Source organism: Primulina eburnea, chromosome 16, assembly GCF_022965805.1.
Source record: "Primulina eburnea isolate SZY01 chromosome 16, ASM2296580v1, whole genome shotgun sequence".
Taxonomy (NCBI): domain Eukaryota; kingdom Viridiplantae; phylum Streptophyta; class Magnoliopsida; order Lamiales; family Gesneriaceae; genus Primulina; species Primulina eburnea.
This window is the reverse complement of record NC_133116.1, coordinates 3,440,717-3,467,901: the sequence shown is the minus strand read 5'-3', so window position 1 is coordinate 3,467,901 and position 27,185 is coordinate 3,440,717. Positions and strand designations below refer to the sequence as shown.

Genomic DNA, 27,185 nt, shown 5'->3' with positions numbered 1-27,185 from the left:
ATTTTAAATTTATTTTGTCAAACTATTAATTTCTAAATGCATCCTATAAAAGTGTGGATAATAGAAAAGTTTTCTCATTGTGAACGGACATTATTACCCTTCACATGTTTATTTATTTCATTATTAGGTAACATATGTGGTAATTTCACATTTACTCCATTAATTAATAATTAATACTAATTAACCATGTTTTATGGTTATTATTTTGTGTTTTTGACTTTCTTCTCAATGTTCTTAAATTTTTGTGCTAATTTTAAATAAACATACTATTAAAAAATGTACTTAATATTAATATCAATTAATTTTAATTTATATGTAGCAAATAAGTCATCTCCACGTTTTTAAATGTTTGAGCTATTTTTTTAAAAAATACTATTAAATTTACTTAATATTAATATCAATTATTTTTTTCATTTTAATAACTTTCTTGGACTTTCATTTAAATTCTAAATTAAATTAATTATGTTAGTTATTGTTCTATTTCACTATCATTTGAATTCATTCAATAAATTATTAAAAATAGATTTTAATATAATTAGATTTAAAAAAAACTTCAAAAAATTATATATATGAAGGACTCATGATAAAGTATGTGAGTGCTTTGAACGAAGAGTCGTTCGAATAAATTCTAAATTAAATAATGACAAATGAAAAATTAAAATAATATTATTACTTTTAAATTAAATAAAACAATTTGAATTGAAAATAAAATTGTATTTAATCAAAATTTTAAATTTATTCTGTCAAACTATTAATTTCTAAATGCATGAGGAAATATAATATATTGTAAATCTAAATTTAATTGTGAATTTGAATAATAGTAATAAAAAATTAATAAATTTGAATAAGAAGTACATATAAATGTGTGGACAAATGAATCGTTCATCCACATACATTGGATGATATGATGCTAGAAAAATATTGTTATACAATTGCTAAAATGAGAAAGAAATATGTAGAATATCAATCAATTTTTTCATTAGTTTTTTCTCACTAATTTTGATAATAAATAAAATTAATTGAATGATTAATTGTCTTAATTACTCTCATAGATTCTATTTATTTAAGTCTCCTCATATTTATATATTATCAAATAGTACTCAATCATAACAATAATGCCATGACATTTTATTTGTATTTGTAGAGTTATCTACATACAAGTATATAATGACAATTATATTGATAAAAAGGTAAGCACACATTAAATTAAAAAATCAATAAACACTTAATTTGAAAATAAAAATAAAAATTGAGCTTATTCACAAATGTTATCACAATTGATACTTTTTCAGCTTATTTTTCTAAAAAAAAAAAATCATTGACGACATCTATTATATGTATAAAAAAATAGAGTCAAATGGTACATAGATAAAATTATTATGAAATTGTTTTAAAAAATGACACAAATGAGTCAAAAAAAGTAAGAGTAAGATATTCCTACAAATAATTATTAGTATGATGTTAACATAACTAAATTGGAAGTTATGTTGGTGTAGAGTAAGTCTCTTGTGAGAAGGTCTGGTGAATTTTTATATGTGAGACGAGTCGATCTTACTGATATTCACAATAAAAAGTAATACTCTTAGAATAAAACTAAAATGAAAATTTGTTGTCACATGTTCTTAATTATTCCAAATTATAAGTAAGTATTATTTTAGATTTTTAAGATGTAATTTTTACATTTTATGAACATATTTATCAATTAATTGATATAATGAGTTGTTAAATATCAACATCATATACTAAAATATTTTCTTTCATTCTTATATTGCTTAATTAATTAAAATATACTCATATAATTCTATTTACATTCTTATATTGCTTAATCAATTCAAATCATTATATTTATATTGTTATTTTAGTTCAATTTAGTCCTCAATCTGATATATCATTATTCCAAATTCTTATAATTTGTTTTGATCTATCTTTTTCCGAACGAAATGTTGTTTGATGAATTTGATCACGTTATACAAAGATTAAAAATATTTTTACTATTAATTTATTTTTTAGTTATTTAGAATATGGTTTCAGTTTTTTTGCTAGTTATGTAAATGCCCTTTGGAAATTTGGAAGTGGTGCTCATAATCTGACTGAGTACGTGGATCCCCTCTTCTCGATTTTAATTTAATTCAATATTTTTCTGACTTCTGTATCCATCCATTTTCCCGATTCCCCATAATACCCAAATTCCCAGGCACCGTCATACTCCGATGGGAGAATCGCCGGATGATCGAGATGTCGGGGACCAGGTTTCCAGGCTGCTAGAAGAAGCCAAGGAGTTGCAGGACTTAGCGGCGTCCCTCATATCCCGCACCTCCCGCGAAGAAGACGCGCTCCGCCAGCGCGTTGCGTCACTCGACGCCCACATCGGTTCCCTGCGTTCCTCTCTTCGAAGCTCCAAACACGCCGAAAAAGTGTGTGCTCGGCTTAAAACTTGACCATCTCTGCGCATGCACAAGATACAGATGTTATGCTGTTATTAATTTGTTTTTGGTGGGAAAAAAAAAATTCCCTTTGATTTCACCGCGATGTTGAAAAGGGGAGAACCATTTGATTTTCTATTTTCGTGGTGCTCAATTATGATACGAATTTATCAAGACGGGTGCTTTATCCGTGCCTGAGGAAATATAGCTTATTCTTTGATGCCTTTATCCACCAAATGAATCGTATTTGTATATCGCATGCTTTCCGCTGAATTTTTTCATTATTTTTCTCAAGCTGGAGGAAGATTTGGTTAGAGCGAGATATGTCCTGAGCGAAGGAGACGCAGCTGCATTTCTCCCGAGCAAATATCATGGTGGGATTCTATTGATTTTGTGTTGGTAGATAGTTTATTCTACATATGAAATCTGTTGTGATGATATTTATTTGTCACTCTGTGGATGTAGGGAGCTTTTTGAGGATGTTTCTTGGTCCTATTAATGTGCGGGCGAACAGAAAGGACGTGCAACAGAAAGTGAAAGAGGAATACAACAAGTTCAGAGTATGCTTCATCTTAAAATATTCCAAGCCAACCTACGGTTTGAGCATATGCTTCCTTAAATTCCCTCATTGGTATCCGCCATGCTTTTTGTTAATTAGTTTTAATTTTGTTAATTTCACTAAGGAAATTATTCATATAGCTTGAGGTGGTTGATTGTCTTGAGCTTTGTAAATCTTCTTAGCCGTTTGATGGAAGCAATCTTACTTATCTGGTTTATTTTTAGCATGACTCGTATCTCATGGCAGGATAGAACAACGTGCTTGTTCCTTTTTTTGCCATCACTGCTGCTGACGTTAAGGTCATGGATTTGGGATGGATGTTTGCCTGCACTGCCTGTTCAGCTTTACCAGGTATATTATGTGTGTTTTCTTTTACATATCATTGATGCGAATTTCACTTAAAAATGTAGCCTACTCAATTTCTGTCATCCAGGCATGGTTGCTGTATCTCTACACAAGTTTGGCATTGAGAGAAAATATTTTGAGAGTTAATGGAAGCGGCATACGCCCATGGTAATTGACACGGTTCATACATTTTCAGTTTTGATTGATATAGTTTCCAAATCATGTTTGGCCCTTAGACCCTTTACATGTAACGCTTTCTTTTTCACCTAGCTCTGTCTATTAAATTGTGCCTGTGACCTTCATTGACAACTGAAGATCTTACCGTATATCGGGTTGCATTCCTTAAAAATTTGCTTTATCCCAAATCCAACTACTAATCATATGTCTGACTTTTGAATAAGTCTTTGGATTCGTCTTTCTTGTAGAAATTTTGTTTTGATCAACTCTGAATGAAAGGGGATCGATAATTTGTCACCATTTTCTTTTTTTGTTTCATTTGACGGTCAAAGCTGGATATTCAGCATTGGTAGGAATAGTCCTTCCTTATACCATAACTGTGCTCTTTATAAAATAGACCTGGTAACGAAGTTTTATTGTCTTGAATTCCATTTGTATGTGTCTTTCCCATGGAGCCATTGCTGGACAATTGTGTTGATAATTAAATTTAAAACAAAAATTAAAGTACATCATTTTTAATTTTTTTGAGTAGTATGTCTTATTTGAGTGGTTTGACTTCTTCTATAAGCTCACACAAGAGACTATATGGTCATCCGGCCGATCTTTCTCCAAAATTTCTGGGATAAACTTTCAACTGGGATGTTTGCAGTCTCAGCTTTATGTAGAATCTTTTTAAATGTTATTTTCCAAGGCTGAGATTCTCGGACATTCACAGTATTGTGTGCTTTCGTAAGTGAGTTTTGGATATTGACTGTATTATATACTTTCATTGGTGATGAATCTACTTGTGCAGGTGGATTAAACATCACTATTATGCTATGGCTATGGCTCTCATAAGTCTTACATGGGAGATAGAGAGAGGACCTGATTGTTCCCAAAAACAGGTATTTATGCATTTGCCAACATTTCACTGCCTGAGAAAAACACAAGCACTGATCCACTAACTCAGTAATCAATATTAACGTGTGTACCTGGCTTAGTATCATTAGCTGTTTTCTTCTCTTTTTCCCCCTTTTCTGCTATAAAAGATAATTGAAACGAGAATGCCTATTGTAGAGAGGTGTACAATTGTTTTTGAAATGGGCAATTATGCAAGGAGTCTCCATGATTCTTCAGAACAGATATCAAAGGCAGAGACTGTACACACGTATTGCACTTGGCAAGGTAAATTCATATATGTTTTCCCTGACAAGTAGTTTTTGCGCTCCACTAGTCAATTCTCTCGTTTCTCGTCCCTTGGAGTTTCAGTTAAAAAATTTATACATCTTTATAGTCTCCATATAGAGATTCCAGCATGGACTGGCACCTTCAGCCCTGCTATTCCCCACATGCATGCAAACACACTCAATATAAATGCACAGCTACTAAATGTCTTCCTCCACTCCAAGTTCAAATTTTTCTTGCAATGGCTGACCAGTTTCCAGTAAAGTTCATTGTCAAAATTTTGTCGCAATGACTGACAAGCTATCAATCAAATCTATGGTTTTGTAAATTTGAAATAAGTTTTATTTAGACTTTGATTTGTTGAAAAACTGAGATTTTAGAAGACAAAGTTGAGAACTTATTTTTGTTAAATGATGTTATTTGTTAAATAATAATGTCTAATAATTATGTGAGTTTGCTGGGTTTCAAATACTTGCGAGTGGATTGACAGGGAAGGAATTTGATCGTGAGAAAGGTTAATACTTGAATTTGTGCCAAAGCTATTGCAACATATTCATAATATGAAAAAATTAGGCTGATTGACTTGGACTCGTCCCTTGAACCAATTTTAGTGATCTTTCATTCTCGCCGTACATTTTTCGGTGGGTATTTTACCGTGCAGGCCAGAAGAATGGATGTTGTTTGGGGAGAAACTGCTGGGGTGGAGGGTCAATTATTGTTGCTATTTCCTGTCCTCTTTACTTTGCAGGTATCCCATATTTAAGTTCGGTTTATCATAAAAGCTTGAATGTTGCATATCGTACTCGAATAAACTCCTCCTTTGGAAAATGTGCTTTTTCTGAAGAGATCATCCTTTGCTGTGACTACTACCAAAAAGCTGATCTGAATGAATAACACTATGTTCTGTTTTCAGGGTTTTGAGGCCTATCTGGGGGTCTTATTGCTTAAAACTGCACTTGGTGGTTTTACTTCCGAGTGGCAGGTAAAGTTACCGGATTATATTTTTTACCTGCAATTTGCTGCTTGCTTATTCATTTTATTTTGTTGTTTAAAAAAAAGGGAAATAAGAACTATTATGAATTACTGATTTATTGTTACTTAAATGTATGTGATCGATCAACTTTGCCTACCAAGGTACTAAAATAGTCCGTCTATATCAGGTAATTACCAGTGGGATTCTTCTCATAATCATGGCTGCTGGGAATTTCGCAAACACAGTGCAGACCCTCGTAACAAAATCCCGTGTGAAGGCGAAAATGAAGAGAGGAAAAAGCAGGCAAGACTTGAATCAGGGATTTGATGACAAGGTTAGTGATTGAGTAGATTGCTCTCATATTAATAAGGTGGGATATGTCCGACGATGGTTTGATGACATATTTAGTGGTTATAATTTTGCAGTCGACAACTTAAACTTTACAGTAGGATGTTGATAGATTTCTTGATATGAATATGGTGATTTTAGTTAAAGTAAAGAACATCTTACCCTTCCGCCAAAATGGTATAAATTCCATCTTTCATGATCTGATTTTAATGCCATTGGTATACTGCTACATTACGACATACTTGTTTTGGTTTATAAAATATTCCACTTGTTTCGTGTATAGAGTGATTTGAGTTGGTGATCTCCTAGGCTTTGGTTTATGTACATCGGTGACGTATTTTCAAACAAAGATGATATAACATGGATGACCAAAATTATACACAAATAAATAAATAAATGTATAAGATAAAAAATTTGTACTTTTCCTTATAGATTTTTATACAGATTTTAAAAAATTAAGGTTCTGTTTGGCCAATTATGTTAAAATTGTTTGTTGTGTTTTATAAGTAAAAAAAAATTAAAATATTTGTTTTGTTAAAATTTTGTAATACGTTTTTGAAAAATATTTTTAAAAAAGTTATCCAAGTATAATTTTTAAATAATAATTGAAATATGTTTTTTCATGTTTTTAAAATAAAAAAATATGGGTTAAATGAGAATTAAGATATTTTTTATAGAATAATTATCAAAACACATTATTAATCATTTTGAACTATAAAATCGTTTTTTTTATTGTTCAAAAATGTTTTCAACTCTGAAAACCATTTTTAGAATAGTTGTCCAAACATGTTGAGACACAAATCCAAGATTTTAGGTTTGGGGGCAGCATACTAAGCGACGGCAGTGTACGGCGTTGTCGGAGCTACCAATTTTCAACAAGGCCCGTTGATTTTGCTCTTCCTAATTCCAAAAGAATTATTAATCATTGACCCAACAAAGACAAATAAATAAAAATTTAAAAACAAACTTGAAAATAAAAATGAGAGCTGACAAAGAATTGAACAAGCAATTCTACTATAAACAGATGACGTCTTACCATCTAATATACATCTCTAATTGCAAAGTTGAATGGAGTATTTTATTAATCACAAAAATTCTTATGAATCACAGGTCGATATTATCGTACAAATCTTCAAACCAACCTTATTAATGAAAAATATAATTTTTTATACTAAAAAAATTACTTTTCACTTTAAATATATATCAAGTTGACTCGTATCACGAAAATAGATCTATGAAACATTCACACAACATACACTTTTTATTAATATCTACATATATAAAAGCATGAATAATTTGAAATGGGCCTGTTTTTGTTCCGTAGCTGGTAACCCAAAAAACACGTGTTCAATTTTGGGCCTTCCAACAACGCAGCTGTGAAGAGAGAGTTGCTTGTGTCAGTGTTGTGACCGGTTTTCTCTTCTCCTTCGTTTTTTTTCCACTCATGTCTACTTGTCTTGGTTCCATTTCTTCCTCCCTCCTCCTTGTTCGTTGTTCGGCTTCTTCCCTATCGCCGTCTACCTTTCGGTTTTCTTGGCGCATTGTTCTGCCTGTGCTTCTCTCCTTTGTTTTGTCTTTCATATGTACTGATCATTCATACTAGAAAGCGTTTAGAACTATAATGAAATATACGATACATAAAATCTACCAACTTTTTCAATCGTTATAATTTGTGCTTCCTATAACATAAAAATATCAATTAATATTCCTTAAACTATAGTCATATATCTATACATAAATAAACATTAAATTGTTCAACCAGATATTATAAATTCATCTTAACACATTTGTTTTCCTCTAAAACATCATGTTCTCCTAAAATACATGTCAATAACATCTTCTTTCCACATCTAATCATAATTAATTATTATTGCGTTCTTTATATATAAAGTTTATATAATTCTATTATTTATAGCTTCTCCCGAAGTTCGTAGACTTGTATCCATCCATTTCTTATTCACCACACAGATTTTGTTATTTTTAAAATTATCTAAGAAAATGAATTCTTTTCATTATGAAAACTTTCAGTTTCATACTGTTCTATTGTTTATAACAATGTTCATTTCATTGACATGTGACATAAACAAATGATGACTAACTTTTTTTGAACATCGCAGGTGTCAGCAAATACACCAAATATGGTTGTGACTATGGTTTTTGAGTAAAAAATTATAGCTTGTAATTTACCTCCAGTGAACAGTTACAGATGACTAACCTACTTTTATTGCAATCAACAAAAACAACCATGACATTTATTATAAATTATCTACGAATCAACACATTTTATATCATATATGAAAATTTACTTGGCACCGTTTATTTTACCTTATATATAATTATATGCTTAATTACATAATTTTTAACATACTTGTTATGTTATAATTTATCAATAACCATCCTTTGCTAACTACATATTCAATATATAAACCAAATTCAATGAAAAACAATCTTAGTGTATGTGTATCGACGGTAGACAATGTCAATACAACTATACATTTCAAAAAAAAAAAATGAAGAACTAATAAGAATATTTTACTCCATCCCAATATGGGACATCACCTTACGAAGAGTGCTTAACATGGAATCAAAGCTCTTGTTCTTGCTAGGCTATGCAACAGGCATTGAGACAACCCTAAATAACATCGAGCTCTATCAAAACAACCATGTATATTAAATTAATAGTAAAATCTTTATTTTATGGTACAAACAAAGGCTTAGTCGTTGTACATGTGTGTAAACGTATTATAAATTTTAGATTATGCTTGATCAAACCAACGTATATAAAAAATGATCTCCACTTCGTTACTCTATTTATTTACTTTTTATTTTCCTCATAGTACATCAACTGGTTCCCTGTTAATTTCTTATGTTTACATGTTACTGACCTGTACTTTCTTTTTAATACGAGCTCCAAACAATTTTTATTCATATACTTTAATTTCTTTTATTAGTCCCTCATTGTAATCATCTATTCTGCTGTCTTGTCTTTTAAATTAACTTTCATATTTAAATATAATAAAAACTCGAGATTACAAAATTCATAAATACGTCAACTAAATTCTCAAAAAAAAAAAAGAAGAAGTTATATCTATTGAAATCATGTCTACATTAACAAGTTTTTAAATTTCTTTGAGTACATCAAGATTTTATGTGCTCTTACCAATTGTTTAATGACTCATATTACAACTAATATTTAAGTTAAAGTTACCACGTTCCTAAATCCATTAGCACCAACAATGTAATTAAATGTGACACCTTACAACCACTACCATGATTTAAATATGGATAATTTATTTGCCAATTTATAATAACTTATTTATGGAGTAGATCAATGATTAGATTTTAAGATGAATAAATATTTTATATTCAATTTGAGCCATGTTATTAAATTTTTCTCATTTGAACACCAACTCAATCTTTTTCTTAACTATTTTCACTTTTATAAATTCCACGCACTTTCGTATTTTTTTCCTTTTTTAAGCACAATTCCACTTGAATTAATAATTGTATGACTACGAATAAAAAAAATTAAAAAATTATTATACTCATAATATTTATAGTTTTTAAAATTACATTATTAAATAAGACCTACATAAATATGAACACATAATTAGTTTTTCTGATAAAAATATAAATGCTCATATGTTAGACTTAAACCTGGGTAAGACACCTCAAAAATTGAGGTGCCCGTACCTAGTATACATATATGCTACGTTTGGTTGGAATGATAGTATAAACTAATGATTAGTATGTAAATGATAAAGAAAATGATTGTGGTAGGATTGTAATATATGGTGTAAAATAATATTATGTTTGGTACGATTTTTAAGTGTAGGATAATTTTGAATTTTTTGATGAAAAGACAAAATTGCCCTTTCCCTTCGCGGCGGCGGCTACAGTGGCAGCGGCGGCCGGCCGGAAACGGCTGACGGGGGCGGCGGCGTGAAACGGCCAGCCGGAAAAATCGGCCGGCGGCGGCGGCGGTCGGTGACGGGAAGTGGTGGTGAGTTTGAATATAAGAGAAGGGTAAAATTTGAAAAATATGAGGTATTAAGAGTGTGATAAATAATCCTAGGGGGTGAGGAGGTATTATTTTAACCTACCTAATATAACCTAATCATTCATAGGAGGGATTAACTTGGTTTAATAAAAATCGAACCAAACGAGTGATTAGGTGTGTTTAAAAAAAATAAACTCACCTAATCAAACAAACCAAACACTCCCATAATGGACAAAAAATTTGTATATTATAATAAAAGTTTATTAAAAAAATTTGGGGGCCAAGTCACAATGTATATCCCTCTATGCAAACACATATTTATTATTAAAATAAATTTTAATATATTTTATAAAAACGTCTTACCATACTCGTCCAAAATGATTCTCTTTATTAAATGTCAGCTGTAAATTTTAGAAGGATGTTTTTCGGCTGTGGCTGTGTGGTATTATCATTATCATTATCACAAAAAATTGTGTGAGTCAATGGTCGTATTTTGTGAGACGAATATTTTATTTGAACCGTCGTCCATGAAAAAATATTACTTTTTATACTAAGAATATTACTTTTTATTGTTAATATCGATAGAGTTTGCTTGTTTCACAGATAAAAAGTTGTGAGATCGTCTTTTATACTATCATTATTATGTGGACCTAATCAAAGAAATCCAAGGTCGAAAGTCGTTGGCACTCGTTCAGCCAGCTGTTCGTTCTTAGCCGACACCAAACCCTTTAATATTTCCAGACAACATTTATTTATTTAATTATATTTATTTATCTTAATTGAGTGGTCAGACAAACAAATCCGGTCGGCTGAAGAAGATTCGGTATCGTTCAAGACTAGGTACTTTTCGACGCGCCCTAAAAATAGAATAATGATCGAAAAGGACGTTAGAAAAATTCTTGAGATTATTTTGAATGGAATTTCAATGAATATATATTAAAAAAATAAGTTGAATTAAAACATTTTTTTGGAGTGAAAAACACAAAAACTCTTACGAAATTGTTTTACGAATATCCGATCTTACAAAATTTATGAAAGCATAATACTTTTATTTTTCTCTGATGATATGGATCACATCGATTCGTCTCACGAATATAAATTCGTGAGATTGTCTCGTCTTTAAAAAAATCTTACAACATTTCATGAGGTTATTTTCAAATATTATATTTCAAAAACATTTTGCACGTTCATTAGAGTCACATTATTTAGTTTAGGAAATAAAAGGTATGAATAAATTCAAATCTGAGCAACATTGCCTTCTTATTATTGGAAAAAAATTGTGTGAGACGGTCTCACGGGTCTTATTCGTGAGACGAATATCTTATTTGGGTCATCCATGAAAAAGTATTACTTTTTATTGTGAATATGAGTGGGGTTGATCCGTCTCACAGATTAAGATCCGTGAGACGGTCTCACATGAGACCCACTCCTAACTATAATATAATACTACAGGGTCTCAAATATACGTATATACACTTCACATTTCCTTTTTTTCCCCAAATATACATGCAAATGTTTATGTTTAAAAGTAGCATTTTTTTTTATATATTTTTACTAATATACTTGTAGCATTAAATGTATTGACGTCGTCCAACAACTTTTTATATTCAATTAAACACTCATAAAATAAAGATAAAATATTAAACTTGTTTATATAAATATATGAAAAATCGAATAAGACTATATTATTTGAGGCGAAGAGTATAAATTGAATTAAGATATCTAAATAAAACTTGTATGATCCGACCACTTGCATTACCATTAATAAATTATTTGATTTTCGGACTCTGAATCTATTATATATCTATATAAATATATGTATTGAATTGTAAATTTCCTCTATTGTCCCCATTAAAATTGTATTCTAATGACATTTTGTCTTCCTTTTATGTAATTAGTTAATTATATTAATGCATTGACTAATTATTATTTATTACTCCTTCACTCACTTTTTCAAGAAAATCACTATTATAAATAAATACATGGTTATTTATTTTTTCATCTACTCATTTAACAATAATCATTAATATATTTTTATTGTTAATTTTAAAATTATTATTAATCCATTGACTAATTATTATTTATTACTCTTTCACTCACTTTGTAAATTTCCTCTATTGTCCCCATTAAAATTGTATTCTAATGACATTTTGTCTTCCTTTTATGTAATTAGTTAATTATATTAATCCATTGACTAATTATTATTTATTACTCCTTCACTCACTTTTTCAAGAAAATCACTATTATAAATAAATACATGGTTATTTATTTTTTCATCTACTCATTTAACAATAATCATTAATATATTTTTATTGTTAATTTTAAAATTATTATTAGTCCATTGACTAATTATTATTTATTACTCTTTCACTCACTTTTTCAAGAAAATCACTATTATAAATAAATACATGGTTATTTATTTTTTCATCTACTCATTTAACAATAATCATTAATATATTTTTATTGTTAATTTTAAAATTATTATTAATCCATTGACTAATTATTATTTATTACTCTTTCACTCACTTTTTCAAGAAAATCACTATTATAAATAAATACATGGTTATTTATTTTTTCATCTACTCATTTAACAATAATAATCAGTAATATTTTTTTATTGTTAATTTTAAAATTATTTACTTTAATATTTATATTGACATCAAATTCACAAAAAATCATTATCATAATGTTAAAAATTTAAATAAATTGTTAATCTATACTAATTCACAAAAAATCACTATCATAATGTTATAATCTATATCTTCTATATCTATATAAATATACGAATTGAATTGTGAATTTCTTCTATTATCCTTATTAATATTGTACTCTAATGATATTTTTTCTTCCTTTTATGTAATTAGTTAATTATTATTAATCCATTGACTGATTATTATTTATTACTCTTTCACTCACTTTCATGGCATGACTACAAATAATATTAAAGTATTTATTCAATAACTAATGATTCGAAACAATATGTAATAATATTATTTATAAAATTAATTGATTTTGTGAAAATACCTTACCAATAATAGTAATAGTGTTATACATTCTTTTATTAAAATAAATAATACAAAAAATTATGCTAACAGAGGTTTCGAACTTATTTTTACAATTTATGTATTAATTATATTTTTCATAATCTTAGTTTTTTTACAAATAATACAAAAAAAAAATTATATTTAACAATTTATATCTATATAAATATATGGATTGAATTGTGAATTTCCTCTATTGTCCCTATTAAAATTGTATTCTAATGACACTTTGTCTTCTTTTTATGTAATTAGTTAATTATTATTATTAATCCATTGACTAATTATTATTTATTACTCTTTCACTCACTTTTTCAAGAAAATCACTATTATAAATAAATACATGGTTATTTATTTTTTCATCTACTCATTTAACAATAATCATTAATATATTTTTATTGTTATTTTAAAATTATTATTAATCCATTGACTAATTATTTATTACTCTTTCACTCACTTTTTCAAGAAAATCACTATTATAAATAAATACATGATTATTTATTTTTCCATCTACTCATTTAACAATAATAATCAGTAATATATTTTTATTGTTAATTTTAAAATTATTTACTTTAATATTTACATTGACATCAAATTCACAAAAAATCACTATCATAATGTTAAAAATTTAAATAAATTGTTAATCTATACTAATTCACAAAAAATCACTATCATAATGTTATAATCTATATCTTCTATATCTATATAAATATACAGATTGAATTGTGAATTTCTTCTATTATCCTTATTAATATTGTACTCTAATGATATTTTTTCTTCCTTTTATGTAATTAGTTAATTATTATTAATCCATTGACTGATTATTATTTATTACTCTTTCACTCACTTTCATGGCATGACTACCAATAATATCAAAGTATTTATTCAATAACTAATGATTCGAAAAAATATGTAATAATATTATTTATAAAATTAATTGATTTTGTGAAAATACCTTACAAATAATAGTAATAGTGTTATACATTCTTTTATTAAAATAAATAATACAAAAAATTATGCTAACAGAGGTTTCAAACTTATTTTTACAATTTATGTATTAATTATATTTTTCATAATCTTAGTTTTTTTTACAAATAATACAAAAAAAAAAATTATATTTAACAATCTATATCTATATAAATATATGGATTGAATTGTGAATTTCCTCTATTGTATTTAACAATCTATAATCATTAATATATTTTTATTTTTAAATTTAAAATTAATTACTACATATTTTCTTTTTCATATATTCTTTTAATAATAATCATTAATAATTTTTATTTTTAAATTTAAAATTAATTACTTTAATATTTACATTGACATCAAATTCACATAAATCACTATCATAATTATATATTTATTTTTTTTTTGTTTTTTTCATCTATTCATTTAATAATAATCATTAATATGTTTTTATTTTTAAATTTAATTATTTACTTTAATATTTACATTGACATCAAATTCACAGAAAATCACTATCATAATGTTATAAATTTAAATAAATTGTTAATGTTACGAACATTAATGTAATAATGGGAAAACAAATAGAGATGTGTGTGATTGAATAAAATTAAATTATTAATAAATATTAAGGTCATATAAAACATTTTTTTCCCATTTAGAAGGTAGATATACATAGATTACTTATGTATCAAAAAAATACGTGATTGAGAGAAAATGTTTGTATGTAAGTGATTTCATTGCAAACATTTAAGTTATTTAATCAATTTTCAATATATGATGCTAAATACATATTACTAAATAATATAATATCTATTAATTAATCTATTAAATATATGACTTTCATTTGTGAGCTTACTATTATATTTTTTTTTTTTGTTTTACAATTTGTCATGTTAATGTTGTTATTTAAGTCATTTTTTTATCTTAGTTTAATAAGATCATTAATAGTGTATTTAACTCAATCAAACTAATTATTATTTTAATTTACTTTTAAATTTAATTTTAATTACTTAAATTTATATATTGCCGTCAAATAATAATAGGAAGACAAAGGGAGATGAGTCGGAATGAATAAAAATAAATTATTAATAAATATTAATGCCATACAAAATTTCTTTCTCCCATTTAGAATAAAAATATTTTCAAACTCTTTATGTGTCAATATAGATATGTGATTGAGAGAAATGTTTGTATGTAAGTGATTTCAAACACTGTTTTTAAGTTATTTAGTCAATTTTTTTTATAAATGCTGCTAAATAAATATTACTAAATAATATGCTCCATTTGATCATTTTGTGTTCTTGCAATGAGGAGTTTTTTTTACCATAGCATTAACATGTTTGATTGTTATATGTCATTTGTATTGATCATGTAATTGTTTTTGGATTGTTTATATGATTTGTTGTTTGCACGAAGAAAAGAGAAACAAAATCAAATATCCAACAAAAATGGTTATTTTTCAATTTTTTATTGTTGAGATATTTTTTTAATTTTTAAATACATAATGCATGTTTTCTGTTTGCTTAGATTACTTAGTTTGAAGTGACTTATAAAATATTAAAAAAATTGAAATATTTCTTCGTTTTTATGTTATGTCTCAGAATATCAAGAGATAATATTTTTTATTTATTGAGACAATTGTATTTCCAAACTTCTGTCCATAAATCAATATTTAATTTTTTTACGACATTATTATATTCTCTAATCAATTTTTTTTTTACTTAGATTGATAGAAGACATTTTAATTTGAGTTTTTATGTTCTTGCTTATATTATTTTTGTAATATTATTTATTATGAAAATAATAGGTGAACTACAAAATTTGGTAGGTCTAAGAGTCCTCTGATGAACGATAAATATGGATAAATTATTAAAATATATAATATCCAGTAGATTTTTGGCATGCGATTTTGTTCTAACTCAATGATTATGCATGATTCTAAGTTTTAATTATATCACAAGTTAACACATGTTTTGTTGTTGCTAGATATATTTTGTCAATAATACAATATTTTTCTATGGTTTAAGAAAAATTGTGTGACTTTGTATTATATTTTTACGGCTCCTTTTCTAAATGATTTTCTTATGATTTCAAGGCACCATTTTTCATTTGTTTTTTTTTTAAAGAAGTGGAATGAATATCTATAAAACGATGACATTAATAAGGCGTCTTCTCTTTATTTGAAAAAAATATTGGAAAATTTATACAAATTATGAATAATATGAGATAATATTTAATTTGAGAGTGATTTATGCTTTTTATTGCTCGTATATACTTCAATTTCTTTGTTATTGTACTAAATAAATTATTTTTAAACTTTGAGTTATTATTTTTTCCTTATCGAGGTTGTTTGTGTAATGATTTTTTTATTCGTTTTGGTTAGTATTGTTGGCGGTAATTGATTTTTCTGATATTATATGACGTGTCTTGTTGTTTATAAAAATAAGTATGAGAGTATACCAATCAAAGCCACGTATTTTGGGTCTTCTGTTCTACGAAGAGAATAATAAATGGTTTCTGTGAATTATATAATTTTTTGGTTTTTCATACATATAGTCTACGAAATGCGTCAAATTTTGAACAAAAAGTTAAGACAAACATAGTGAATGAAAAAAAAAATAGACATGTTAAATAAAAAAAATAATGTTGTGTATTACTATGTTGGGTGCAATAATTGTCCCTGCTTGGTAGAGTGGTCGAACCGTGGTGCTTGAGCTACTGTGCGGTTTAAAAGATTTGAGTTGCACCATTACTACTAGCTATAGCTTTTGGTAAAGCGGCAAGCGCTCGGCCCTACAATTGGTATCAGAGCTAAGGTCACGGGTTCGATTCTCATTGATTGCGAATAGTGCAATTATTGAAAGGGAGATTGTTGGGTGCAATAATTGTTCCTGCTTGGTAGAGCGGCCGAACAGTGGTGCTTGAGCTGCTGTGCAGTTTAAAAGATTTGAGTTGCACCATTACTACTATAGATTTTGGTAAAGCGGCAAGCGCTCAGTCCTACATACTATGTCCTAATTTCTGTATGATATAATTCAAGCACATTTTTTTATAGATATTTGAAATTAGGTTCAACTAAGTAACATGAAACATATACATATATATTAAATCATATTTAAAGCAAAATATTAAGATCAAGAATGATTCAGATTTAAATTTAAACGAAGCACAATGAAGAAGAAATTGAAGAATTGTATGTGTACATTAAGTGTTATATAATGATTATGTTGTTACTTCATGGTTGTCCGACATATGAATGTCATATAAAATGTCAATATTTCTCAATAAAATAGTTTTTCAAAAAGAAAAAATTCTTCATTCAGAAAAAAAATACATAAAAAACAAATTGTGCATAATTCTCATTCTATTTATAATGGTATGAGAACAATTCTAAAACTTTGTTGACGCAATATAATAGATCAATTTTGTGCATTTTATTGATACATTAAGCCAGTTTCACTTTATTTCCTCCAATATTATCTCGATATATTTCGATGTGACTACAAGATTGTTTTTGTCTTTTTTTTTTTTAGTCAAAGTGTCTAACCACTAATTCATAACATATATGATGGTAGGATAGAAAACTCCTCGTCCATGAAATCTAAATGGTTATAGTATTAGATGAGATATTGAATAAGACAAATACTTTGACATATATTTGAATGATATCTCATATGCATATCTTAATTACATTATTCGTATCTCTTCTCAAGATTTTTAAAATACAATAATTAAGTTTGTATATCGTTCCACGAGATATAAAATATTATAAAACAAAATATAAACTCGATAGAAGAAAATTTATTTTGTTTCAATGAATAATATAATATTACGTTCTAAACGCAGCAAATGAGATTGAAACTATATCATCCTCATGACATGATGCACGCAATCATTATTTCAAAGCTTCCAAAAAATGACGATGAAGATGACTTTCTTGAATTGCGTCAAATTAAATGAGGACACAATTCAAAGATATAAACATTTGAAGAGATTTCAAGTATTTTTCTCACAGTGATTGAGAAATAGTTGTTTAAAATTTATTAACCTTATAGCTATATATTTATAATATTGATACTAAATATATAAAAATGATATCACAAATATCACAATATTTGAAGAAGGTGCAACACCATTCATTGGTTATGTTGTTGAAGAATATAAAAGTTATACATACTTTTAGTCACAGCGAAAACTTATCGCGAATAAAAGCATTTTTTCTTAGGAGTTATAGTTGATGATTGTCAAAAGCTGAAAAATCATTTAAAAACAAAAAAATAGCCAGAAAAATAAGATTATCAGATAAAAAACAATGTAGAAAACCGAAAAAATGTCGTGATAAAGAAGCAAACTATGAGCATGCCAGATCCCGAATAAAGATTGTAAATAACATAATATATGTTAAAGACGATCAGATACTTGCTGAGCATATCAAAATAGTTATATGCATATTATAACAAACTACGACAAAGAGTTGTTGAGTTCTCAAAATCAACCAAGAAGCATATTTGAAAGTGTGTCAAGTGGATAAGATAATTTCTCTTATTCATATACCGTCTATGGTCATGATTTTTTTATTTTTTATGGTGTAAGGTCCGAGATTATAGAAATGATATTATTTTAAACCGAGATTATATCACTTTAATCCGAGATTATTTAATTTACGAATTTTGGAATGATGAATTAAATTCCACGATTTTATAATTAAGTAGGATTGAAATTGAATTAAAAATAGTTATTGAGGGCTGAATTGCAAATAGTTAAGAATCCAGGGACTAAAGTGCAAATTATGACTTGGTGGGACACTTGTCATGCTTTGACATATAAAAGTTTCAATTCCTTCACTTTCCCTCCAGCAAGAAACCGAGATTCCCATTTCCAAATTCCTCAAGTTTCCAATTGGTTTAGAAATTTGATTGTGCGTGATCCGTTTATCAGAATTTAATCCGGACACAGTACCGTACTCCTCTCGACGAGAGCTATAACTGGACGTAAGTTTTATTGAGTTCTGTTATTATTTTAAATTATGATATTGGAGAAATTATTATTTGACCATTATTATGTGTTCTGGGAATACTAGACATCGTAGAATCGAAGTCAGATCGAAGAACTGATTGATTATGAAATTGTTATGATTTTTCAGATTATATTAATTGAAAATGAATAGATTTGGATTATAGACTGATTACAAATTGTATCGAATATATGTTATGATTTGTAATTAATATCTGGTGATATGGTATTGACGGGAATACTGAGATTGTGCCGTTATGCCGCTGATTTGAGTTAATGCAGATTAATCAGATTCAGAGTTGAATTGAGAATAAAATATTGATATTATGATTCTTGATATATCGTTTCAGATTTACAGAGACAGTCTTGAGTTCAAAACTTCGATTGCTTTAGACCGAGACTATAAACGAAAGGTATAAGTCAATGTGGTATTGGGAGATCGACTTAAGTCAGTCTAGACTTGAGTTTCCCTAAATCACATACTTTACTTTATTGCATTGATATTGCATTTATTTGATTGATATACTTGTTCTCTTGATTTATAGATAGCAGGTATCAGACGAGAAATCTTGTAACAGAAGTGCCTGATAGTGGTGGGATCGCCACGGGCACATTGCACGATGTCACAGGATAGTGTAGACATCTTGGGACGGAAGTGCCTGACAGTGGCGGATCGCCACGGGTACTTTGCACGATGTCTTAAGATGGTATATTAGCGATAGAGCTCCAGTCCATGACGGTTAGGTCAGGACACCGGATGTTGGTTATATCGAGTAATAGGATTGGAATTCTTCTATTACGGAATTCGATATAGGAACACCATATTTGGTTATATCGAGTAATAGGATCAGAGTTCCTTCTATTACGGAATTCGGTATAGGAACACCACATTTGGAAACCGGGATCCCTAGACTAGGATTGAGTCTAGTCTGAGACGTGGAGTCACGTATATGTTTGACAGTATTATGATTGTTTATGTTTCAGATTTTGATACATATATCTGTTACCTGATACATGCTTTATAATTGTTTATATGATTGCATGTTCATTGATTTATACTGGGATTTTATTCTCACCGGAGTTATCCGGCTGTTGTCTTGTCTGTATGTGTACATGACAACAGGTGGGACAGGATCAGGGTCCAGGAGATGAAGAGAGAGATCGTGATTAGAGTGGAGACTACGGAATTTGATTATGATGTATAATATGGTTTGAACACTTGACATTAGTTGTTAAACCTTAGTTTAGTTTGAATGCATGCAGTACAGGACTTGTATTGTATTTTATACTGATATGTATATTAGTTTGATTTCACTACGTTCCGCATTTTAAAAAAAAAAATTAGACCCTGTTTTATAATTGATTAATTAGTCCCAATGATGATTAAGAACCTGATTAGCGTCCGGGTCCCCACATATGGCTTAGTTTGTTTCAGTTGATAAATGTTATTAGTCATGTTTTAATTCATTTAAATATTATCAAAATTTCGCACATATATTTTCAGCAGTTTAAGTTTTTACGTGCAACGCACATGCATTTTTCTAGTACTAATAAATAGACGGTAACCATATATATTTCCAAGAAGCTTGCTTAGTTTTGTTTATCCGTTTGACGTTTCATGTAAGTAGTGATTTTATCTACTTAACACGTTATATATATGTTGAGTGGATATATCATGATCACTCATTCAATCGTGATATATGAATAAGTGACTATGAGGCCCAATGATCCAAACCCGCAAAAGCCCTCCAAGAGTCTATAAGTAGACCAAGTTTCTCATTTCCCAATTAAGTTCTCATTTACTCTCAACAAGTTCCATATTTTCCCTTATTTTGAGTATAGTTGACTTTAGTGGATAAGAGGATTTTCGTTTGATAATCACCTATGTTTTTTTAACGTTTTGTTCATAATGCAGGTGACGATCCGTTATCTTTTCTTTAGTATCACTGGTGCGTCATCGACACACCTCGATCCGATGTTCTTATATTTTCCTTAATTTTTTTAATTCAAGTGATTATTTTATTTGACTACATCAATTATCTTTTAAATAAATTTTATTATCTAGCAAATACTATTATTCCTGAAAAGTGTATTTTATATATGTATATTATATAAAGTAATTAATCTAATAATTGATGTTTACTATACATGATAACACTTTAAAATGGTGGAAAAAAAAACTAAGATCCTGTCAGCTAATATATTCCATTTCCTTGGAAGACCCGCCCAGTGGAGGAAGTTGAATTGCAACAACAGAAGTCCAAATCAAATTTATGTATATCCGTGTATTTATAATCATAATATTTGATCTTTGCACTTAAGATTAAAAAATCGGTTGCATATATAGTTGGAACTAGGAATTATAAATTTAAAAAACATTATGGAAAATTTGTAAAAACTTATTTAAAATTTAATAATTTATTAATATTGCATCTATATTGTTTAATATTTATTGTGCTCTATTTTCATTATTTTATTTATTGAAAAGAGTAAGCAAGTGGTATAATGAGATATAACATCTATAAATTAATAACTTTTGGGATTTGCAAATTCTAATAATATAAAAATATATATTAATTAATTGGTTTTAAAAATTGAATTTACAATCAAACAAGTATACGTTAAATGATTTTGTGTGGATTTTATTACTATTAGTTAAATATGAAATCGATTTGTTAACATACTGTACTATAAAATTTTCAGATAAATTTATAAGTAATCTAAAAAAGAAGAGATCAACTACAAAAAAGAAGAAGCAATCTTTGATATTTTTGGTAAATAAAAGAATGAGATAAAAAGCACTAAACATAACAGATAATAATATTATTTTAAAATATTGAATACCTTAGTTTTGTTACGTTGCTCATCAATCGTGTTAATTTTTGTGTTTATCAATGAAGTGGCACTCACTTGTTAGGCGTGATGAAACATATATATCCAATAAGTGAGAGTTATCTCATTCACATGCAGCTTTTGTACTTGCATAAAACCCGAGAGGAAGAAAAAAACTCAAAATATAAATAACACAACGACAAATCTTCGTTGATGCTATAAAAACATTTAATTACGAAAATTTAAATTTCAAGAAAAAGAAAAACTCGTGATAAATTTATATTTTAAGGCAAGGTGATATATAAGTATTTGAATATTGTGATGTAAATAGAAGAACTAAATTATATACAAGTTCTTTAAGGAAATATTTTATTTTATCAATTTACTAAAACCATTAATTTATTCTTTTAATACAAATCGAGAAACTACACAGTATCGCAAAGAATTTCACGAGTACCACACAAATAAATGAAGTCCAACTACTAAAGAAAATTCAATCCCGGCGTAGTCCTTCTACCTAGTCTAGTTTCTTGCTTCCGAATTTTTTTTTGTACCCTGCTATGATGGGCTGCTTTGCATGCTAATTGATCCAACTGGATTTATTTCTTTTTAATGAATCTAAAGTTCTTAGCAAAATCTTGTCGATGCATTATTTATGGTCTTCTTGACTTCTTGTATATGGTCTTCCTGTTCCCGGTCTTCTTGCTACTGCTGCTGTTGATCATTTTCGATTGACAGCTTTCTCAGGGGAGAATTAATGACGTCAGGTTAGCTTTCTTGTTTACGAAACTTGAGATTTAATGAATTGACGCTAACTATTATGGCTATATTTGCTGTGGAGAAAAGATATAAGAAAGTCCAGTTTGTCTTCTTGTTGTGATTAGTGTTTATTATTGGATTATTGGCACTTTTGCGTGGGATAATTAGTCGAGTCTCTTAATTTTATGCAGTAAATAATCTGCTTTGTGGAGAAAATTTGGGAAAGCTTTGAAGTCAAGTCCATGATGGGACTCAGATTTTCTGAATTGTTTCTTCTGTTTACATTTTGGAGAAATTTATCATGAGATATTTTCTTCTGAATTTAGTTTCTGCAAAATTGTTGCCTTCAATAAGAAACAAGTTTAGAGCGTGCTTGAATTTAGTGTTCGCCTGTTTCATTTCGCTGATCACTCTATCTTTATTGTTGCTACTTTTATGAATTAAAGAAGGAAGTTTATGTATAGTTATTGTTATGGGTATTCTTGAATGTAGGAATTTGAGGCAATGCAAAGAGAGATTTGGGCCCATTTGTTTTCCTGGAGACAATGAGTTAGATGTTGATTGAATTTCCTCAAACAAGATTAGACCGAAACTCCCTGTGAAATCTTTAGTTCTTGAATAATGGTCATTGATGCGGTAACTGGCTTCCCAATTGCTACTGTAATGGAAGTCCTTTCTCAGGTAATAGAAGCCATCGTTGAGTTAGTGATATCCTCTAAAAATGTGATCATTGAAAAGAAGAGTTTTGCTCAACTATCAGAGTATTTGCATAAGATTGTTCCTCTATTGAGTGAGTTGCAAAGGAAGGATTTGTGTGATTCTGATAGCTTGAGAAATGTTGTGGAGATTCTAAACCATCAAACGAAGCTGGCAAAGCAACTGATCCAGGATTGTAGCGACAGAAACCGGTTTTATCTCTTTGTAAATTCTAGGTCTATTGTTAAGTGTATAGGGGATATTACTAAAGAGATTAGCCATGCAATGAGTTGCTTATCTCTTACTTCTCTAGACATTTCCTTGAGTACTAGAGACGACATAAACCAGCTGGTTAATAAAATGAAGAATGCCGAATTTAAGGCTGCCATTGCTGGAGAAGAGATTCTAGAAAAAATAGAATTTGGAATACACCAAAGGAATGTCGATCGTACTTTTGCTAATAACTTGTTGGTCTCTATTGCAAAGGCTGTTGGGGTTTCGACTGATCGTGCAGCATTAAAAAGGGAGTTCGAGCAATTCAAGATTGAAATAGAAAATGTAAGGTTGCGAAAAAATGAGGCCGAAGCCATACAGATGGATCAGATTATAGCTTTGTTAGAAAGGGCAGATATAGCTTTGTCGTTAGAAGATAGAGAAAAGAAACACTTAATCAAGAGAAAATCTTTAGGTATGCAGCCGCTCGAACCTCTAACGACGTTCATTTGCCCAATCACTAAAGAAGCTATGGTTGATCCTGTGGAAACTCCTTTGGGGTATACTTTTGAGAGGAGCTCCATAGATAAGTGGTTAGCAGATAACCCCACGTGTCCTCTGACCTCGACTCCATTGGATTCTTCGATGCTTAGGCCAAACAGAACCCTGAGGCAATCTATTGAAGAATGGCAGGAGAGAAATACCATGATTATTCTTGCTTCTCTTAAATCAAGACTATCATCAGGAGGGCAGGAGGAAGTTCTAGTTTGTCTGAAACAATTGCTGGATCTGTGTCAGCAAAGGGAAATACACCGAGAATGGTTGATATTGGAGGATTACATACCTACTCTTATTGAGCTCCTCCATGTTAAAGATCGGAGTATCAGGAACCAGACCCTTCAGATACTTTGTTTGCTGGCAAAGTATAACGATGATGCTAAGGTACGAATTTAGTCTCGGACTCTCAGTTATGTTTTCTCCTATAATGATTTATGTTCACTAATACTCTGAGACGTTTAATCACATCTATAATATAATGATCAATTATGTCATATTAAGTTTTGCATATCTTGCTTTGTGCAATTTTTCCTGATATAATATATTTTTCAGGACATAATTGCTAGAGTTGAGAATGCAATTAAATACATTGTTCAGTTTCTTGGAAGGCAAATCGAGGAAAGGAAATTGGCCGTGGCTTTACTGCTGGAACTGTCAAAATGTGAATCAGTGCGTGACTACATTGGTAATGTTCAAGGCTGCATACTTCTTCTTGTAACTATTTTAACCAGTGACGACCATCAAGCCGCCACAGATGCAAGGAATGTTTTGGATAATCTTGCATTCTCGGATGACAATGTCGTTCTCATGGCTAATAATAACTATTTTAAATATCTTCTGCAGCGTCTCTCGGCCGGTAAATATCTTGAAAACTTGTTTTTAACTATCAGTTATCCAGTATGTTTGTATTGTGCTATTATATATGTGTTAGTTCTTGATACAAAACCATCCCATGATTATTTTTGTTGACAGGGCCAGATCATGTCCAGATGGCAATGGCAAAAACTTTGTGGGAGATGGAGTTGACGAATCATAACAAATCATCTCTAGTAGAAGATGGTGTCTTGGATTTACTTCTTGTCTTGGTCTCCCATGATGATGTGGAGATGAAAATAGTTGCTGTTGGAGCTCTTCTGAATCTGTCAACCTTAAAAAAGAATGGGCAAGAGGTGATAAAGAAGCATGCCGTCAGACCATTGCTGGACATTCTCCATCACCAAACATCGACACAAAGATGGCGCGAGCTTGTGTCTGCAGTTATTGTAAATCTCGCTCTATCGAGTATACCTGAAGATTCTGCTGCAGTTCCAGTTCCGTTGTTGGAATCTGAAGAGGATATTCTTGAATTATATTCGCTGATTAATTTTACAGGACCTGGTGTGAAACAAAACATCATCCGGATATTTCATGTCATGTGCCTTTCACCCATTGCTGTTATTATCAAGTCAAAATTGAGACAGGTAAAATATAGTTGACTAGTCATCTTATTTAGATGATTATTAAATACGCTTGTATTGAAAATTCGCCTCCAAATTTATGGCTTGGTTGCTTGCCTTTCACAGTACTCAGCCATGCCAGTGTTGTTGAGATTGTGTGAGGTTGATGATCCCACTTTACGTGCAAATGCAGTCAAGCTATTATGCTGCTTGACAGAAGATGACGATGAGGCCAAAATCTTGGAACACATAACACAATCTTCAGTCGAAGCCTTGCTCATGATCATCAGGAATTCCGAAAACGAAGAAGAAATTTCCTCAACATTGGGTACAATCGCTAACCTTCCCGAATCTGCACAAATCTCCAAGTGGTTTTTGGAATCCGACAATCTCACGAGTAGTCTTACTTCTCTTTTCAACAGTGAGAATATTAGAAGTAAACGAAATCAGTTCACAGAGAGCGTAGTAGGAGCCATATGCCGTTTAACAGTTAGGACAAGCGTGCAATTGCAAAAAAAAGTAGCGGAAGTAGGCATCATAGACAATCTACTACCGCTGCTCGAGACGGGAAGCAGTTTAACAAGAAGGAACATAGGAATTTCTTTGACCCAACTCTCTCTGAGTTCCCCTGAGCTGAGTCGGCAAATCTCTAGGCGTCCAGTTTTATGGTGCTTTTCGGCTTTACCCGAATCCTGCCCAGTTCACCGAGGTATCTGTACAGTTGTATCCTCGTTTTGCCTATTGGAAGCAGGTGCAGTAAAGCCTCTTGTTCAGGTTCTGAGGGGGGAACCGAATCTGGAAGCCTGCGAGGCAGCTTTAGACGCTCTTTTAACTTTGATAGACGGGGAACGTTTGCAAAATGGCTGCAAGGTACTGGAGGAAGCAAATGCAATTGCAGAGATGATTAAACTAATCAGTCACCCAAGCCCATGTACCAGCTTACAGGAGAAGATATTGAGCTCTTTAGAGAGGATATTTCGAATTCTGGAATATAAACAGAAGTATGGACAACTAACTCAGAGGTATTTGGTGGATTTGACTCAGAGAGGAAACAGCAACTTGAGATCTTTAGCTGCCACAATACTTGCTCGGTTGAACGTTCTTCACGATCAGTCTTCTTTTTTCTGAAAGAATTCAATACCTGCTCTTGGTTCATAGATTTTATCATCTACAATTACTTTGATTCTTGATTGAATGTGATTTTAGTGAAATGGGGAGTTTTGTTATATGATACTCTTCTGTCCTAGATATTGCATACAGGCTTGTTTGCTTCAAACTGATTATTGGAATTTTTTTTTATTGTTTCTATGCTTAATTCACTCAAGAAATAATTTCACATCTTTCTAAAACTGAGTTTATAGGGAAATTTAGAGAAGTTTTACTTTCATAAAATCTAAATTTGAGGAATAAATGGGGTAGAAAGGTTCTTTTTATGTAAAATGTAAAATTTAGGGTGAGATATTTAGGATATTTGATGTAGATGCTCAAGTGCGTCAAGCTTTGATGACTTTATTATTTATTAAAAATAAAAAAGATATCAAATAACGTCGTGTCCATTTTTTACCCATAAAATAATTTGACTAGTATATATTATTTATTAAAAATAAATAATATATCAAATAACGTCGTGCCCATTTTTTATCCAGAAAATAACTTGACTGGTATATACATTATATTCATGTTCA

General features: G+C 29.6%; 2 protein-coding genes across 2 annotated transcripts; both read left to right on the top strand.

The window, feature by feature from the left end:
* Positions 1 to 2,049: 2,049 nt before the first annotated feature.
* On the top strand, positions 2,050 to 6,204 carry LOC140816575 (uncharacterized). The gene is made up of 11 exons (XM_073175926.1): positions 2,050 to 2,094; positions 2,195 to 2,414; positions 2,719 to 2,797; positions 2,889 to 2,983; positions 3,229 to 3,333; positions 3,416 to 3,495; positions 4,298 to 4,388; positions 4,561 to 4,668; positions 5,330 to 5,416; positions 5,582 to 5,650; positions 5,829 to 6,204. The coding sequence occupies exons 2-11, from the start codon at positions 2,211 to 2,213 to the stop codon at positions 5,985 to 5,987; spliced, it is 1,077 nt and encodes a 358-aa protein (XP_073032027.1). The 5' UTR covers positions 2,050 to 2,094; positions 2,195 to 2,210; the 3' UTR covers positions 5,988 to 6,204.
* A 16,077-nt stretch (positions 6,205 to 22,281) lies between these two features.
* LOC140816484 (U-box domain-containing protein 44-like) lies at positions 22,282 to 26,777 on the top strand. Its single transcript, XM_073175801.1, has 5 exons — positions 22,282 to 22,605; positions 23,090 to 24,448; positions 24,617 to 24,920; positions 25,037 to 25,524; positions 25,627 to 26,777. The coding sequence occupies exons 2-5, from the start codon at positions 23,219 to 23,221 to the stop codon at positions 26,626 to 26,628; spliced, it is 3,024 nt and encodes a 1,007-aa protein (XP_073031902.1). The 5' UTR covers positions 22,282 to 22,605; positions 23,090 to 23,218; the 3' UTR covers positions 26,629 to 26,777.
* The last annotated feature ends 408 nt before the right edge of the window (positions 26,778 to 27,185 follow it).

Excerpts from the sequence above, each read along its gene's own strand:
- LOC140816575 (XM_073175926.1), top strand. The coding sequence starts at position 2,211 with ATGGGAGAATCGCCGGATGATCGAGATGTCGGGGACCAGGTTTCCAGG. Across the intron at positions 3,334-3,415 it reads TGCCTGTTCAGCTTTACCAG|GCATGGTTGCTGTATCTCTA; the intron begins GTATATTATGTG and ends TCTGTCATCCAG. Across the intron at positions 4,669-5,329 it reads CACGTATTGCACTTGGCAAG|GCCAGAAGAATGGATGTTGT; the intron begins GTAAATTCATAT and ends TTTACCGTGCAG.
- LOC140816484 (XM_073175801.1), top strand. The coding sequence starts at position 23,219 with ATGGTCATTGATGCGGTAACTGGCTTCCCAATTGCTACTGTAATGGAA. Across the intron at positions 24,449-24,616 it reads AGTATAACGATGATGCTAAG|GACATAATTGCTAGAGTTGA; the intron begins GTACGAATTTAG and ends TATATTTTTCAG. Across the intron at positions 25,525-25,626 it reads TCAAGTCAAAATTGAGACAG|TACTCAGCCATGCCAGTGTT; the intron begins GTAAAATATAGT and ends TGCCTTTCACAG.